The 18,971-nt window shown below is 49.8% G+C and overlaps 1 protein-coding gene across 4 annotated transcripts in view; it reads right to left on the bottom strand.

The window, feature by feature from the left end:
* The window catches only part of Ctps (CTP synthase), an 88,096-nt gene that overhangs the window by 39,703 nt on the left and 29,422 nt on the right, over positions 1–18,971 (bottom strand). For all 4 annotated transcript variants that reach the window (XM_084605273.1, XM_084605432.1, XM_084605337.1 and 1 more), the window contains exons 9-11: positions 17,342–17,430; positions 17,106–17,200; positions 12,193–12,299 (exon numbers count right to left, since the gene is read on the bottom strand). In XM_084605273.1, coding sequence (XP_084461399.1) covers positions 12,193–12,299; positions 17,106–17,200; positions 17,342–17,430 — 291 coding nt within the window. The remainder of the gene's footprint in view (positions 1–12,192; positions 12,300–17,105; positions 17,201–17,341; positions 17,431–18,971) is intronic.

Below are 18,971 nucleotides of genomic sequence, written 5' to 3'. Positions count from 1 at the left end.
TGTGATCATCTTGCTTGTCGAATTTCTCTACAGTTCTTATGTCTTCTCTCTTCGCATTAGCTCCGAGTTGCAAGCCCTGTGCATAATTTCATTTAATTGACCTGCTTCAGAAGAACTATTATGTAACAAATGCTTAATTCGCATATGAAACTTTATGCCCAACTTATAATCATTGCCGTGACAATTGCTCATCAATGAGAATTGCTCATCTTCTTGACAAGCAAATTTCCTCGCCCTCATTGCTAGCTTGTTTCCTCATCGCGAAAATATTCAAATTTCTGTCGAATTGCCGATGAACTCACTAACAATCCAGATCAAAATCAGTCTGTGCAGCTGTCCGACTTGCACTACATACACTGATAGTCTCTTGGAATTTTTCAAGTTCTCTTCCGACATTGCCATTGAAACACACGGGGCAGCGGGATTATTTTGAGGTTCTCTCGTGAGTCTATAATACCTTTCGCGTTTGAAACATGTGCCAGCAAGTAACTAAAGAACCTCGCTACGTGAACTAGATTACGAGAATACTTCAGTGTAGTTCCTCTTCTAAATGTAGATCAGAAATCGTTCACTTTGAAGTAAGTTATAGATCTTTTCTGTGCAGAGCCTGTGTTCACCTTTTAATCTCGAGGACATCTATCCGTGACCTGAAGAAATGACGGACTTCCAAGTAATCTTTTCGATACGCGCCTTTCCCCCAGTGCTGAGCATGCAGGCCAGCATGAAGAGGCCTCATGTTACAAAAAAAAAAAAGAAAAGGTAGGAGAATGCTTAACTCTTTCGGGACCGCCCGAAAAGAAGGCAATTGTGATACAACTTGGAAAATATTTTTTTATTCAATGACATTTTCTGCTAGCTTGTTGTAACATATATTGTTATGCAGCTAAATGAACGCACTTTCACGAGAAAAAAATTGAGATGCCTTAAAAATATACATGATATCACAAAAAAATCTCAAAATATAACTTTTCTTCTTAAAAAAACATAAAAAAGAAGGAAATTCTTGAATACGGAAATAAAAAAGAGTAATAAAAATATTTCAGAATATACAAAATGTGATACAATGCCTTTTTTCTAACTTCAAGACAAAAAAAAGTGGGAGGCTTATGTACAACATTTTTTTTGTGTGTGCTTTCTTGCGGCCTGACGCGAGGTTGATGCCATGGTTCTCAATCTGCGCTGCCGCCGCGCCAAAGATTAAAATCTCTCCCGCGTCGCCGCCTGCCGTGAAAAAGGCAAACTACACCAAAACCGAAAGTTTAGATACTAGACTACTCACTAGATGGCGACACGTGTTCCAATGAGCGGATATTTGAGCGCGCAATTTGATCGTGCATTTTTACACGATGGCCTATGGCGCGGTCCCGAAAGAGTTAAGCTTCATTTTAAAAGAGGACGTGATAGTTCCTTTGATGCAGTCTCTTCATTCTGCTTCATGGAAGAGAGACCTCCGTCTCTCTTCCATGAAGGAAACAAAGACCTCTTGCCACAGAAACTCCCAAGGAGAGTGAAAGGGAGACATTAGGCTCAACAACCCGGAGGCCGTGATGTGGCTCGTCACAGGTAACTCTGGCGAGGATGCTGGCGCGTGGTGGCACTGTGAGGCTATCATCGGCGACTCACAGCGTGGAGTGGGACCCACAGTACTCATGCTTTTCAGTGGCCAGTTTGGCGGAAAACGTCACCAAAGGCGGAGTCACACTGCGGAAACACAACAGCGACACCAACCGAACAAGTTCTCCAAACAAGCCGCCAACAAGTTTCCGAACCAACTTGTTGCCCAACAGCATGTCACACCGCAGAAACAGCAGGGAAGCCGAACAGGTTGCTGCAGTGTTGCCTCGGTGTGACAGTGTTCAACCAAACAAGTTTGCCAAACAAGCCGTCAACAAGTTTCCGAACCAACTTGTTCCCCAACAGCATGTCACACCGCACGAACAGTCGGGAAGCCAAACAGGTTGCTGCAGTGTTACCTCGGTGTGACAGTGTTTGGCAACCAAAACAAGCAGGAAACAGTGTCCGTCAACGGTGTTCGGCCTGTTCGCTGGCCGGGCGAATTTCCGGACGACAACAGACCAACCAAAAGTACTCATATTTGAGCTGATTACTCATTCCTGCGAATTTCCTACTTGCAGATACGGTTTTCTTTTTTTGCAGAGTTTCCATGCAAACCATTTCCCCCGTTGTGGCGTCTTGCAGGCAGCGCATTCACCCGTTGGCAAGGGCGCGGAGCTTCGGCAACGGCGCCTCCCGCGAGTGGCGATGATATGCGCTGCTGCCTGCCAGCCGTAACGTCGCCGGCTGACTTATTGCGCCGGGAATTCCCGCCTTGGCGGCGGCTGTGTGAACCTTGAACCAAACGTGGGCGTCCCGTGTGTGTGCCTGGGAACATGTAAACTGACAACCCCCATCTGCAGCGTCCCTCCGACGATTCGGCGCCGCGGTGGCTGGCGCCGTGCCATCCGTGTTTACCTTGTTTTGGTAGTGGTGTTTTCTTTTTAAAATGGGCTTAGTGCTCAGCAAATACAGCGTCCATGCTTTGATGTGAGAGAGTGCGATCACGGGACACCGAGCAGCAGTGCGTGGTGCGTCGACAATGAGAGCGGGCATGTGAAGAAATGGGCGAAGGAATGAGTGGTGCGTCAGCACGGAGAGCGGATGTTTGAAAACTGTGTTCGAACGTGCGTGTGTGAAACGAAGAAGTGTATTTGTAATCGAGTGGTTAATTATTGATAAGGCGTATGATGTGATCGGATCAGCGAAGCTCGCGTGGGCGAGCTGTATGGTTGTGCGGTCAGAACGCCGACTCGACGTCCGGACGAGGAATTCCACTCGTGTTGTGTTGCAAGCCAAGGTGGTGGTCTGTCGGATTCGCGTTCTCACGGTCGAGGCTTCACAAATGCCTCTCATGTGACTTCCCTGTACTCCTGTAAGTATGTAGATAAATCACGGCAGAGATGCCGTAAGCCTCTGCCTATTCCTCCAAACTGCTCATCATTTCTCAGGACGGGACCTGAGGAGATCGACCAGAGTGAGAGCCGAACCGAGGGTCCCATAATAACAGTGCCCTCGTTCATCATTAAAGCAAGCTCAGAGTAATTGGGACAGCCTCTTTGTCTATTGAATTTTTCACAGGCACGTGTATAGCGCATGAATTTGGGCGAAATAGTAGCAAAATGGGCGGCTCCTGACATCAGCGCCTCAACGAGCAGCAAGTTTCCGCGGTGTGACACGGTGTCGCCCAACTGTCGGAGAACAAGTTCGCGGCAGCTGTTGGAGGGCGACAACGACATGTTTCCCAATAGTTCGTGTTGGCGCGATGTGACAGGGCCGCCAACACTGCGCGAACACGCTGTTGACGGACAGAGTTGACCAACTGTTTCCGCAGTGTGACTCCGCCTCAAGCGGTTCGATAGATCTATAGTGGCACCATGCTCACGAAGGAAGTCGATGCCAAGAATAACATCACGAGAGCATTCGCGTAGAACAAGAAAAGTCGCAACAAATGTGCAGCCTTGCACCGTAACCCGGGCTGTACACATACCCAGTGGTGCAACCACATGTCTGCCTGCCGTCCATATGTCTGGTCCGTTCCATGGCGTCATCACCTTTTTCAGTGTCCTTGTAAGCCGCCCACTAAGGATAGAATAATCGGCTCCCGTATCAACTAAAGCGCTGACCTCCTTCGTGTCGACGATAACAGGGATGTCCAGGGAGACCCGGCCAAGACCAGGGCCTGTCGACGTCGGTTTGGAGTGAAGTGAGCGGTGTGGGGGCAGAAGCTGGACGGCAGTTGGGTGGTCAGCGTCGGGACAATTCAATGTCGACGGCAGGTCGGAGTGAAGCAAGCGGTGCGGCGGCGGAAGCTGGGGGGCAGTTGTGTGGTCTGCGACGGGGCGATTTAAGCGACACGGCGGTGATAACTGGTCGGCAATGCGGACGACATCGGGACGATCTGGTCTGTGCGGCAAAAACTGGACAGGAATTCGGCGTTCGACGTCGGGGCGAATCGAGCGGTGCGGCGGTGGAAGCTTTGCGGCGAATCGGTGTGCGGCGGCCTCGCCCCCAAAGGTCGCCGGAGCTAGTTTTCCCGATGAGGGCTTGAGGAACCATGGCGTCCAGCGGTATACCGTGGCCCAGAGGGCGAAGAGCGACGAGGCGAAGGCGAGCGCGACTCGTGACGAGGAGAATGTGGCAGACTACGCTGGCGGGTGACGTATTCGGCGATGTCCTGAGGCCGCTGACCAGGCCGTGGACAAAGGCTGTCGAGGGAAAATCCTCTAAGGCCCATCTGACGATAAGGGCACTGCCGGTAGAGGTGACCTGCCTCGCCACAGTGGTAGCAGAGAGGGCAGTTATCTGGAGAGTGCCAGTGATCAGTCTTCCGGGGCGCCTGGCGCCGATCTGCCCAAAGGGGCAGCGGTTCCGCAGCGTGCACGGTGACCTGAGGTGGCGTGTAAGGCGAAGGGGTAGGTAGCAGGGTTGGGCGGCGTGTGATATCAGCATAAGTCATCCGCTGGGTGAGGCCCGGGGGTGGTGGTGGAACGACTGTACTTTTTGGTGGCGTGAGTGTGTTCTGGACCTCCTCACGGATGATGCTGGCCAGGGAAGCCGCGCCAGGAGTAAATGATCCATGAAGTTGCTGGAGCTCCTCGCGAACCACGGTGCGAATGAGGTCGTGAAGGGAGCTCATATCTGCCCCGGAATTGTAGTCGGTTCGGTCAGACGGCGGCAGTGCGGAGATGAAAATCAGCGGCCGAGCGTACTGGCTGCATCGCTGCTGTAGAAGCTTCTCCATGATCACAGCTTCAGCCAGAAACACCGCGACGGTGGTGGGCGGGTTCCGCACAAGGCCGGAAAAAAGCTGGTCTTTGACGCCGTGCATCAGGTGCCGCACCTTCTCCTCACTCATGGACGGGTCGGCGCTTCAACGTGCATTGCGACCCCTTCGTTCTGACGTTGAACTCGAGAGGTCAGGGCACGGCCATTAATTCTTATAGGATACTCGTGGGGAATAAAAAATTATTTGTTGTCGCGGAAATTTCGTTGTGGCGGTATTCGTTGTGGCGGGATTCAACTGTCCGCATTTTCACAGCGTCATCCCAGCCGTTAAACGTTGCGACCCTTTCGTAGTGAGCTAGCCAGTCCTCGGAGTCTTCAAACTGCTCACCGTGAAATGGTTTAGGGGTATGTGGGGTCTGAAGGATGAGACAGGACGAAGGGGTAGAAGGGACAGTCATGGTATGGGCGGGCGGTGTCGTTGCCACAGCTAGGGTCTCTTCGTCAAGAGGGAAGGCCTCGAGGGGCAAGCCTCGGAGCCGTCGGCTGGTACGATGAACAGGAGTGGTCACCAGTGGCGGCCACGTAGGGTCGTCCGCAAGAGAAGGGGTCATCGATGGCACCTCCACCAGTGTCACGACTCAAGTCACAGGGAGCCGTGAAGGTACACGTAGCCGAAGACCCGAGAATAAGGTTGGCTTGTAGTTCCGATCAGAGTCCAGCACCAGCGCGCCGCTCGTGCCAACAACCGCTTTGTCGTCGTCGGCACCAAGCACGGCTGTCGTGCGGCACTAGGCACGTGGCAGTATGAACTGGGAACGTATCAACGAGGTTCTACAGTACATGCATGCTTTTGTCTGGAGTAGGCTTTGACATGACAGCGAGCGGTAGTGACGATGATGCGTCGGGACTTGAGGAATTTTTGCACACCAACGATACAGTCGCGACAGATGAAGAGCCAACAGACAAGGCTATCGCCACAGCAGTCATTGGCACGGAGGACAGCGACAGTAGCAACGACGAAGATGAACCGGAACCGGTGCAGATTACATCTCACCAGGTGGCTCTTAGAATGATAGACTCCCTGCGGGACTTTGTTTTTGCTAAGAACCTTACACTGCACTATGTTCAGCAGTTTCGAACTTGAAGTTGCGCTAGTTGGTAATCTCTTGTTGGAATCATTTTGTAGCGCTAAAAACACGGACACAAAGAACACGAAACACAAGGGACACCCGCTAGCAGCAGTTAGATGCCCTGAAGAAAGATGTCGGCCAAATTGCTGTGAAATTGAAAACGCTTACGGATTATGCACGTTTCTTCCAGCTACGAAATAAAGTGCAAGCTACCTCACCCTCATTAAATGTGTAGCTTATGTTCTTTGTTTTTCATTTCATTTCATTTCATTTATTACAGCCACCAAAGGGGGTTTAAAAGGAGTGGAAAATACAAAACGAAAAAATGAGCAATATAGAACACGATGAAAAACAATAGTCAATCAAAAATTGTCTCTGAATGCACACACAAACAAAACAAAAATGAATTACACAGAAATCGGAACAACAGCCATCCCACACAACAGCAACAGAACCTCATCACCCTGTGGTAGTGCCATAGATGAAATTTTCTAAAGGCGTACAAATTCAGATAATAACCTAACCTTTCAGCCTAACTCTGTTATAACAATTATCGGTTATAACAATATTTCCATGGCACTTCAATATTGTTATAAGTGGGTTTGGCTGTATACATTTTATACAGGATTCAGTGCACCGGTTTCTTTGCATAGGATAGACCTTCATGAAACCGGGTGACGCTGTCATACTGCTGCCAAACCCAGTAAACTCCAGCAAATTCAGCCTTGAAGAGACCAGAAAAATTTCCAATATAACCGAAAGCTTGAGTAATGAATGGGCCTTAAAAAACTTGGAAAAAACAGTTACCATCACAGTAATTTTATATGATGAACACCTGCACGTTGGTTGTGCATTTGAAATGAAACCCAAGTGAGAACGATGTTCTTTCCCGCTTTTCTATGCTGCGGTTTGCCCATTGTCGGAAAGGCCCTCTTCCTCAAAGAGAAGGTCTCTCCACAAAACGCCCCCCCCCCCCCCCCCCCCCCCCCACACACGCATTTTGAGAATGCTTCACTGCATAGTCCATGTGGTCAAGCATAGGGCGTAAACTCAAAAATTTTCAGTATCAGGGTGTTTAGCAAACCTTTATTTTCAAAATCCCTGACTTTTCCAGGTTTTCCCCGATTATTGAAGTTCAGTTTGTCTGACGAGTGAAGAGGCTCAAAAATGTAGCTGCTGATGAAAATGAGCATAGACAACAATGTAAAACACAAAGCTATTGATCAATCATATTCTGCAATTTACAATAGTGAAAAGGCTATCATCAGTGTTAATGGCCGTTAAGAACATCAAAATGTTTACTGAAAATTAAAAGCACACTGATGCCCATTGCGTTAATACTATACTAACACTAGAGTGAAAGCAATGGCTGCACTCCCATGTAAACAATCTCCACTCCTTTGCAAATCGTGTTCGCAGCCATAATGTTACTTCTCGCATGCTACAGCTGCGTACAGCCAGCGCCCTCTAGTTCCAGGTACAGTATAAGAAACGATACGAGACTCGCAAGTACGCTTTTATCAGCCTTTATATCACTTAAATTTTACAACATTAAGAAAATAAACTGTGAAACCATTTCTTCATGAAATTTAATGCTTTACAAATCTACATTGGAAGTATTCTAGCGCTAATAACGCAAAATAATTAATAGGAATAACATCATGCCACCACATGAGTGTAGCACAACTTCCTCACTGCGCTTTACCCCCCTGCTCATGCCAGCCTCAGAGCACGTGAGCCGCCCGGCTCACGTGCTCTGAGGCTGTTATAGAGGCTGTTGCAAACTTGCAGGGTTGCAGCGGAGCACCAGAGCAAGATGACCAGCGTGGCAGGCTTCTCATTCTGAACAGCCCGTGCCGAGTTTGCGCTCCGAGCACGCGCTTTACATTTTTATTTTCCCCTAACATGGCTGGTAACGCTGATCTCAGCACCTCCGCTTTATAGCGTCGGCGGGCGCTATAGGGCCCCCCGCCTAGGCGGAACGGCGAAATGTAAGCGCCAATGGGGCAGAGATGGGGGGCCACGGTGGCAAGTAGGTCTGCAGATAAGCCGGAAACATCCGAGAGGAGCTCCTGGGGAGGTGTCTCGAGGTATGCGGGTTTCAGGCAATCTAGAGAGAAGACCTCTTCACGACCATCCAGCAAGATTGTCGCTGACTTTGTCGTCCTGTTGAAGACGCGGTACGGGCCGTCGTATGAGGGGGTAAGAGGCGCCTTTACAGCGTCTCGCCTGAGAAACACATGCGTCGAGGAAACAAGGTCTGGATGCACGAAGACTTGATGGGCAGATGAGCGAGGCGGCACTGGGCGCAGATGCTGAAGACAGTCTTGTAGGCAATGAAGGTATTGTAGGGGCTGGGACGAGGGAGCCGAAGGTACGAACAAGTCTCCGGGAAGCTGCAGGGATGTACCTAAGAAGAGTTCCGAGTAGCCGTGTGAGCGAAGTGAAAAGGGCACATTCGAACTGGCGGCCGCTATCCGTGGTAACAATGCCGGGGCAGCCGAAGCGGGAAACCCACGCTGAAATGAAAGCTCTGGCAACTGTTTGCGCAGTAATGTCCGGAATTGGCATGGCTTTGGGTCAACAGGTGAAGCGGTCAACCATCGTCAGAATATACTTGTAGCCCTGAGAGGGGGGAAGCGGTCCAAAGAGGTCAAGATGAATATCGTCAAAACGCGATCCAGGCGGCAGGAAAGACTGAGGGGGGAGTCTTAGTATGGCGTGTCACTTTGGCAGACTGGCAAGCAAGGCACGAGCGGGTGCACTGGCGAACGTCGGTGTTAATGTTCGGCCAGACGTACCGCTGGGTAACGAGACGCTGTGTGGCTCGAATGCTAGGATGGCAGATGTCGTGGAGGAAATGAAAAATGGCACGACGAAAGGCCTCCGGCATGAACGGTCGCTGTAGGGCCGATAATATATCGCACCAGAGCGATCCGGGTACAAATGGATGAGGCACGAGCTGCAGACAGAGGGCTCGGGGGTGAACAAGCAGGGCTTGCAGCTCAGGGTCTTCAAGCTGCAAGAGATTGCCAGTCCACAGCAGGTGAAGACACGCCTATGGAGGTAATGCATGAAAGTGAGTCAGCTGCCTCGTTGTCGGTGCCTTTGATATGTCAAATATCGGTTGTGAACTCCGATATATAGGCCAGCTGACGAAGTTCACGGGCGACATACTTCGAAGAGTTCGTACGGAACACAAACACCAGAGGCTTATGGTCCGTGAGAACGTAAAATGGCTGGCCCTCCAACAAGTGGCGATAGCGCTAGATGGTGGAGTAGATGGCAAGCAGCTTACGGCCAAATACGCTGTAGTGAGTCTCGGCAGGCTGGAGCTCCCGAGAGAAGAAACCCAGTGGGTGCCACTCGGAGTCGATCTGCTGCTGGAGAACCGCACCAATGGCCACGCTAGAAGCATCCACCATGATGCGAGTGGGCACGGATGTCCTAGGGTGGATGAGGACGACTGAATCGGCGAGAGCTTGTTTTGCAGCCGTGAAAGCGGCCTGAGCTTCGGGAGACCAAGAAATCGCCGACGATGTGGACTTGGTGGTGTGGAGAAGGTCAGTCAGGGGGTGAAAAAGCTCGGCGCAGTGCGGAATAAAGCGCCGTGAAAAATTCACTAGGCCCAGAAACTCACGGAGCTTGCATTAACAATCCTGGACGTGAGAAGGCAATGGACGAATTCCCAGCGCCGAGATGTGGTGGCCCAAGAACTCGAGCTCAGAAGAGCCGAAAACACATTTCTGGGCATTGACGACCAAACCAAACTCTTGGAGGCGTTAAAAGAGTTCCCGGAGATGACGCTTGTGATCCTGTGGAGAACGACTCGCGACGAGGATATCGTCGATGTAGGCAAATGCCGCCAGGAGTCCACGCGTCACTTCAGCAATGAATCTTTGGAAAGTTTGAGCTGCGTTGTGTAGCCCAAATGACATGCGCACATACTCAAAGAGTCCGAAGGGTGTAGTGATGGCCGTCTTCGGAATATCGGCCGGCTCAACAGGAATTTGGTGGTACGCCTTGACAAGGTCCACTTTACTAAAGATCTTGCAGCTTTCCAGATGTCCAGTGAAGTCTTGGATGTGTGGAAGGGGATAGCTGTCGTGGACCATGTAAGCATTGAGAGTTCGGTAGTCGCCGCACGGACGCCAGTCACCCGGTTCTTTCTTGGGCACCAGATGGAGTGGTGAGGCCCAAGCACTGGATGAAGGGCGAACAATACCCAGCTGGAGCATGTGGTTGAATTCCCGTTTTGCAATAGCCGACGCTCACCGAAGAGGCGGCGCGGACGAGCTGTGACAGGCGGACCAAGCGTGACAATGCGGTGTGTTATACCGTGCTTGGGTGGCTGATGGAGATTACAAGGCCTCGTGACCTCGGGGAAAGTCTGCAAGGAGTTGGCCGTACGGGCATGGCGGAATCAGAGCTCGGATGCCTGTGGAAGCGACAGCCGATATAACGGCAGTGATGGAAAGGCGCGTCTTGTCGTCGATGAGACGATGGTGACGCATGCTGACATCCAGATCAAAATGCGTCAGGAAGTCTGATCCGAGGATGGGTTGATGTACATCAGCGACGATGAAAACATATCGAAATGTGCGCCGCAGGCCAATGTCCAGAGTGAAGGATCAGAGACCATACGTTGTGATGGAGGTTGAGTTGGCCGCACGGAGAATAGGTCCATGTGACTTGGAAGCATGGTCAGCCTTAGAGGACAGCAGTACGCTAACTTCGGCACCAGTGTCGACGAGGAAGCGCAGGCCAGAAATCCGATCCATGACGACGAAAAGGCGGCCAGGTTGAAGAGCGAGGTCACACGCCGCCGTCAGTGATCTCGCTCCGCGTTTTCCGACCAGTTGCATGGTGGAGTGCACTGGCGGGCGCAGTGCTGGAAAGTTCGGTGATACGCGGACTGCGAGGACTGGACGAATGCGGACCGCTCAGCGAAGACGAACGGCGACGAGGTTTCAAGGAGAAACCGTGCTGGGCATGAGAGGACGTCCGAAGGGCATCGATAGAAGCAGCCAGCTGATCGATCCGGGCCTCTAACCGTGAAATGACGGAGGTCTCCAGTGGAGAAGAGAGGGCAGCGACGGAAGGAGAAGTCGCGTCATGGACTCTATCAGAGAGCTGGGCGAGGCGGTCAAGAGTCAAATCCTCCACAGCAGCCAAGATGAGGCGGGTGGACTGCGGCAAGCGTTGAAGGAAGAGCTGCCTAACAGTGTGCCATTCGAGTCTGCGCTGCTTTCGCCCAGGAGCTGCCGAATGCTATTGAGTAGCTGGGAGGAGCAGCGGTCTCCAAGCTCTTCGTAGGTGAGCAGCTGCTGGAGGCGCGCACTCTCGGACGCCGTGGTGCGGTCCAGAAGGCCCTGCTTTAGTCGCTGGTACGGGGCATCGCCCAAGGGTCCAGCGATAATGTCCGCCACCTCAGGAGGCAGGTTGGAAAGTAAATGACGAAACCGAGATGCCTCCGAGGTGATGTGGTGCAGATGGAAGATGACTTCCACTCGGGCGAGCCAGATCTGCGGACACTTGGGCCAGAATGTTGGTAGGCAGAGCTGGAGAGCCGCGACGTCCCATTGGCGCAAAGTAGCGTCAGGCGGAAGATCACCTGAGGGCGGTAGGTTGCTGGGGTCTGTCATTTTTTAGGCCGGAGTAACCACTGTTGCAAATTTGCAGGGTCGCAGCGGAGCACCAGAGCAAGATAACCAGCTTGGCAGGCTTCTCATTCTGAACAGCCTGTGCCGAGCATGCGCTGAACATCTTTATTTTCCTCTAACACGGCTGGTAACGCTGATCTCAGCGCCTCCGCTTTATAGCGTTGGCGGGCGCTATAAGGCTTTCGCCTCATCACATTTTAGTCATCCAAAGTGCCCACTAAAATTTTCGGTATTCCAGTCTCAAAAGCAGCATGTGGCATCAGTGTTGCTAATAAAATGGATAGAGGATAAAGCCAAAAAATCAGTACAGAACAGTTTTAGTATTTTCAGAAGTGTAAAACTGCACATCAAGAAAGATTGTCTTTAACATCCAAAATAATTTGCTTTTGAAAAACAAATCTTTTTGCACCAGATGTGGCCTGGAACTGTACTGTAGGACTTGCAATGGTATATCTTTGGCAAATCAGCTATGAAAGAATTAGCCAAACAGCTTGATACATGGCTCAGGAAATCATAAGCAGCATCACACATGTTTTAATCTGAATTGCAGGTAGATTTTAAAGATGTGAAAGCCTCACACTGACTACAGGAACAAGAAAACAGCAGCACAAACTCACGACAGGATGCGAGGTACTAGGATTGATCTCAGCAGAGTCAGCATCTTGCCACCCTAGGACATTGCGAGAGAACTCAATCACTGCACACTGGAGGCCAAGGCAGACACCTGCACAAAAGGCAGCAGGTAATGTAATTTGCCTATTGGTCTCGTCTATAGGACAACATAAGTGCCTTTCAGACCAGGACACAACAAAAATAAGTAAATAAAAATTAGATACATTGTGGCAACAAGGCAACCACCAGGGAAAGTAATTAATGCAAAGTTATGACAACAGGCCAATGCCACTGACTGCAAGACTTCCTTTCAGGGACTTTTGCACTGCATTCCTGAGTTGTATCCGAATACAGTCGAACTCGGTTATATCAAACCCGGATATATCGAATTTTGGTTATATCGAACTCACGGAATATCCCTTTGAAAATCCCATGTAAAAGTATAGGAAAGCCGCGTCATATATCGAACTAAATTTCACCGGTCATTCAATATATCGAACTCCGCACCACGCACTGGAAAGTGTGCCTTCCCCAAAGACGATCGCATCACACTTGGCCGTTTGCCGCGTGACGTTTTCAAGCCACGCGCGGAGGAATGAGAGGGGACAGTTCGGCGACGGCTGGTCTGGGCAGCGCTGCGCCCATTCCCCGAAGACGCGCATCTGCAGTTATCGTTTCCCGCGCGCCAACACATGATGTTTGCAAGCCATGTGCGTGGGTGTGCCCATCCTTTTGCCGAGCTATCTCTCTCCTTCAGCACGCGCTACGCATGCGCCAAGCCAGCTCAGCCTGTTTTCAGACAGGCGTCGGACGCTTTCCACAGCCTGTGTTGTGAACCCTCTGCGAGCGGCTGGCTATGGCGCCTGCGGATGTTAAAAAGCGGCTTTTTTTTTTTTCTTGCGAGTCATCCTTTCTTATCGTTGTGCTGTTCGGATGTTAAGAAGCAGCAGGACTTTTTTTTTTTTTTGCTGGGAGTCGTTTATCCTTGCATGTATGAATCAACGAAAGCACGCGGTCAGCCACTGCGATCATGACACGGCGTGATAAATCGAACCAGGCTTGTGCAATCAAGCCATCATGGGCACTCTGCCAAGTTCGCTCCCCGCCACCGTAGGAGCTATCAAAAGATAAACGCGTCCCGACGTTATCGCAGCGCAGTATCTTGGCACGCTGTCAAGAAATGAGCTGTGGATGGGACTAAAGCCCCTCAATAAACTAAATGTAGCGCCATCTCCTCTCTCCTCCTCCGGCGGCGCCGCTCCTCCTCTCGCATTTCGACCGTGGCTCCACCTACGTGGTGCGCGACTAACGCGCGCTCTCCGGAGCAGGCGCCCTTCACAGCCGTCTCGATCAGTGCCGCGCGCGCCGATCGAGGCGGCCGTGCGCCGGGTCTCACCAGAGCCTTGCATTTTGTCGCAATGTGTTCAGGTTAAAATATTACTCACTGCTGAAACATAATTACCGAATGTTTACAGGGATTTCCCGCCAGAATAGTTTCAGCTGTGAGTGTCATACACCACATATACGCGATTTCGGCGTTGGTTCAACTCACCGTCATCTCCGTGTGTCCGTAGTTCGTCACATTTGGCCACTCAGCGGCATGCTTTATAAAATTTGTAACTAGGCGGCGGACAGGAACAATTTTCGAACCGTCTGTGTATGGTTTCTTTGCAGCGTTGACTGGATTGCGAGCTGCCGGTAAACTTGAGAAGTGAGAAGTGTGGCAGCAGCTGTCTTTCATGTATTTTCAATTTCAGCTGCAGATCAAATTAACTATAGGCGGCGGAGGCTGCAGTCTGTGTGGAGTCTTTACAGCTTTGATTGACTTGTGAGCTACCGGCAAACTTGGGGAGGGAGGTAGCAGTTATTTTTTTTATATTTGGCGTTGAGACGGTGCCGTGTTCAGCTGCCATGGTGTGTCACCATACGTACACGATTTTGGCGTCGATTTAACTCGCCTTCACCTCCTTGAGTCCGTCAGCCGTTGACAAAAGTGCGCAACATGCTTGAAAAAAAATTAACTAGGCTGCGGAAGCTGCCGTCTGTGTGGTTTCTTTGCAGGTTGGACTGAATTGTAAGCTACCGTGAAACTTGAGAAGCGTGGTAGCAGTTTTTTCTTTAATTTTGCGCTGAAACGGTTCCGTTTTCAACTGTCAGTGCGTGACACCATTTGTATGCGATGTCTGCGTTGGTTGAACTCGCCTTCACCACCGTGCTTCTATCAGCCGCCGGCCAAAGAGCGCAACATGCTTGAAAAAAAAATTAAATAGCCAGCGGGAACGATTTAGTAGCAGCCCGCGTGGCAGCAAAACACACGGCGATATGTGCCGCGCGCGCGCCGCTCGCCCCGCTGGAAAGGAGGAAGCTGCACGCCCAGCAAAAAAAAAAAGCGCGCGCGCCCACGTGACGCCGCTCGGCCAATGAGAGGGTCGAACGACGAAGGAGAGCGCAGGAGAGGAGGCGGGCGGCAAACTTCACATGTTGGCACTACTTTTAGTTTATTGAGGGGCTTTAGATGGGACGACCGAAACGGGGTGACGGATGCAAGCGAAAACGCTCGCGATTTCTGCCGCGGCGACACAGAAACCTTGTTTTGAGCTGCCGCGGTGGCTCGAGCAGCGAGAGGGAAGCAGTTCCAACAAGTTGGAAATTTTTCGCTCTGTCGCTGCCGCTCGTCGCTGAGATCGCTCAATCGCTTGCATGTGAGCGAGCTGGCCTTAACATATTTTTTTTTTTTTTTTTCATATTTTCGGTGCAAAAGTGGAGGGTGGGTTCATTATGCTAGTGGGTTTATTACGTGACAAATATGGTATCGTTTTTTCGCATCGTAAGAGCCGTCACAAGCCGATTTCTGTATATCGAATTATCGATATATCGAACTATTTCGCTATCCCCTTCGAGTTCGATATATCCGGGTTCGAATGTATATGCAGCCCAATGCTCTCACATCACACTAGTCAAGTCCTTTCTCTTACTGTGATAGTACACCTGTCATTTTCCTTTCATCGCTCACTGCACTGTCTTCAAATCAGTTTCGGGTTTTTAGTATGAAAGTATTTCTTGCCATAAGTGGTTTGTACAGGATATATGGGCAGAGCCTGTGACCACAGCATGTCATTGCGAAGCTTTAATTGTTAATAAGAAAAAAAGGATTGTGTCAACGCCAGGACTCGAACCGCCATATGTATCCCAGACGTGCGTGCTAACTACTCTACCCCGACTACCTGCAAACATGTCCATAATTCTCCGTGCCTAGCGTAAGGAGGCTGGAAAGCGTTGAGGGAAATAAAAAAAAATAATTATGCAAATAAAAATGAAACAAACTAAAAATAAAAAGGTGGAAAAATATAAAATAAAAAGATAACGACATGTACAGTGCTGCAGCAGCAATGCTCAGTGCACTTCTCTAGCGCAGGTCCAGCAACGCTCTCAACGTTTGAGCTAGCCACAGATTACAAATCTCCAGATACTAGTGATGGCCGCAGAACGACTAATGAATGCACTGCTGTAATTTGTACTGCTTTCTCAAACAAGCAGATACCAAGCTTCGAAGTGCAACCAACACTTTGCAAATTTGCTCGTGTCTTTCACAAGCACAGCTGCCATGTGCAACTACGACCAAACACATAGTCTTAGCAGGTAGGTTCACCATCCACAGGTCGAAAAAAAAAAAAAGTTAAGAAAAGGATTCCAGTTGATGCACAATGACTGGGCCCAGAAGTGCATCTTCAACATGCTCTTATATCATGCTGAGGATATTTACTCAAACATCACAGCCACAAAGAAATGATAAGAGAAAGATGGAAACTATTTTAGAATCCCTTTTTTTCATTAAGCGACAAGAAGGGATGGCATCCACATCCAAAACTCGGCCTGCGATAGCTGCAAGGTGTGCCAGGTCATCCACAAGTGGTGGGACAAAGCCCAGATGCAAAAGCAAGCATGTTCGGTCTCACTTTTTGCAATGCTTGCAGACCAGGCATAGTACCTGGTTCATTAAAACCCATTCTAGAACGTCAGGCTAGCTTGTTCTTCAGTGTTCTGCAATCAGCATGGACGTCGTCCACAACGAAGACCTTAGCAGCATGCCAAGTTGTTCCGTCATTACAGTATGTCCAGACTGACAGAGCGTAAAGGGGGCCACATGTTGGGTTATGTGCACTTCTGCATGTGGCAACTGAAAGCTCCTACCGGCGAGTAAAGCGAGACATGGCTAAAAAGCGTGTGCCCTTCACCGAGTGCTCTTCCAAGCATTTCGATGGCATCGTCAGCGCTGGGGTAACGTTCTACCACTAGCGAGCCTATGTGAGCCAAAAACCCAGCATCGGCCAAAGTGGAAAAATACACCCACACTGCACTGTTGTCGGAGTAAGGAGACGGCCAGGGAAAGCCTCCACATGATTTTGTGCGCAGCCCGACTGGGTCAGCCAACGCCAGTCTAGGTAGCAATGGTCTTATGGTGGTAGTTTTCTTTGTTTCTAATTTAAAGGTCCGAGCATGACTGAGAAGTAGAAATTTGATAAAAATGTAACTGCTAAAAGCAAGAAGACAAATACTTGCCAAAGTGAACCAAACAAGCAAAAGGGGGTGTTCCTCAGCACGGACTGATGAATTTTAGGGTTCTTTGAGGCAAAAAAAAGTTTGAGAACCTCTGGCCCAGGGTTAGCATTTCTGATCTGGAATGTGAGGGTCCTGGTTGGGGGTTCCATTCCCATTCCAACTTTCATCTCAAAGGGTTTTGCAGCTCCTGCCAACTCTGCCATGTCACACAATCCACCGACCAATTAGTGGCCATCCATGTCACCCACCTACCACCTGCCAGAGATGCTGTTCGTGAATTCTCAATGCCATCACCAAACACCACTGGATTTACTAGAGAATGGTGCCTTAAACACTGTACATTAAAACTGTTGCTTACCTAAGAATGGCTTCTTAGTTTTCCGAGCCCATTCAATGGCAGCAATCTTGCCTTCTGCACCTCTGCTTCCAAACCCTCCAGGAACGATGATGCCACTAAGAATAAATCCAGCAAGCAAGCATGTAGGGAAAACAGAACCTACGCAACGAATACAGGGGAACAGTTCTCAGCTTAACACAAGGTGAAAATGTGGGCATGCACATGCAAGGCAATCAAACCTACTGTTGTCAACTCACTCTGCAACACACAGGTTCTGCCAGGCTGCATGGAATTTGACCGGGTGTTCGGCTTTCATAGCGGGCTCCAGCTCTTCAGCATCTATGTACTGCACAAAAAATGAACTATTCTTGAACTTCTCGCCTACACTAATGACCACCCATTCAAAACAACACAATGACCAAGGCCCGCGATTTACCGCGATTATGCTAAAAATAGCAGATTGGATCATTTTTCAAGAAACTAAGCATTAGCAACCACTCTTAATGGTATCGTTATTATAAGGATTAGCAAAAATGACAATAAATATAATGAAACCATCGCTACCTTAAAACTGCATTCGCACGAATATAATGTGAGGGAGGAGTTGAAAGCTGAGAAGAATTTTAAAAGAAATGTCACTATTTTATTTTATCTATTTCTATCTCAAACTGTTCAGGCCAACTACAACCGAAAGGACCTCCAAAAAATACATATGGCATGGTAAAATAAAATACACCGAATATGTCTTAAGAGGCAACTACAGTCGAACCCGGATATATCGAATTTTGGTTATATCGAATTCACGGAATATCCCCTAGAAAATTCCATGTAAAAGTATAGGAAAGCCGCGTTATATATTGTTACGATGAAATAGCAAAGGGGTGTTTATTTACAGTGATATGGCAGTGGGATAAGGTGAAGCCTACTAGCCCCAGGCACCAACGCTTCGTCTTCTTCTTCTGCCTCACCATCACCATCCCTCATCGTCGTCATTAGCGTGACAATATCAAACTCAATTTCACCAGTGGTTCGATATATCGAACTCCGCCCCACACACTGTAACGTGTGCCTTCCCCAAATACAATCGCATGACCCTCGGCCATTTGCCGCGTGACGTTTTCAAGCAACGCGCGGAAGGAATGAGCGGGGACAGTTGGGCGACGGCTGGTCTAGGGCAGCGCCGCGCCCATTCCCCAAAGGCGCGCGCATCTGCAGTTATCGTTTCCCGCGCACCAGCACGCGACGTTTGCAAGCCATGTGCGTGAATGAACCAGAGAGAACCGGTGGGAACGAGAGGGGAAAAACGCGATAGAGTGAAGCTCAAGGGTGTGCCCACTCTTTTGCCGAGCTCTCTCTCTCCTTCCTGTCTCCCGGCCTTCGTTCGCAGTAGCACGCGCTACGCATGTGCCAAGCCAGCTCAGCCTGTTTTCAGACAGAATGTCAGATGCTTCCTCCAGCGTGTGTCACGAACCCTCTGCGCGCGCGGCTGCTCTCTCTCTCTCTTTCTGCTTTTTTTTTTATTTTTATTTTTTTAGCGAGAGTCATCCATTCTTATCGTAGTGCTGTACGTGCGGCTCAGCATAAGATATGGTGGATGCGGACGTTAGGAAGCGGCAGTTTTTTCTTTTTTTCCTTTTGCGGGAGTCGTTTATCCTTACATGTATGAATCAACGAAAGCACGCGGTCAGCTGCGATCATGACACTGGCTTTTAGCATTTTTCGCTTCAAACAGCATTTAGCTATCACGCTTTCCAATGATTTTGTTGCAATGGACTACGCCCGCCACAAGCGCGGCGTGATAAATCGAACCAGGCTTGTGCAATCAAGACATCATGGGCACTCTGCCAAGTTCGCTCCCCGCCACCGCAGGAGCTATCAAAAGGTAAA

This window comes from Amblyomma maculatum, chromosome 1 (genome assembly GCF_055883805.1).
Source record: "Amblyomma maculatum isolate TAMU_Amacu chromosome 1, ASM5588380v1, whole genome shotgun sequence".
NCBI classification, from domain to species: Eukaryota; Metazoa; Arthropoda; class Arachnida; order Ixodida; family Ixodidae; genus Amblyomma; species Amblyomma maculatum.
The sequence above is the reverse complement of the archived record's forward strand: the minus strand, read 5'-3'. Positions and strand labels throughout refer to the sequence as shown.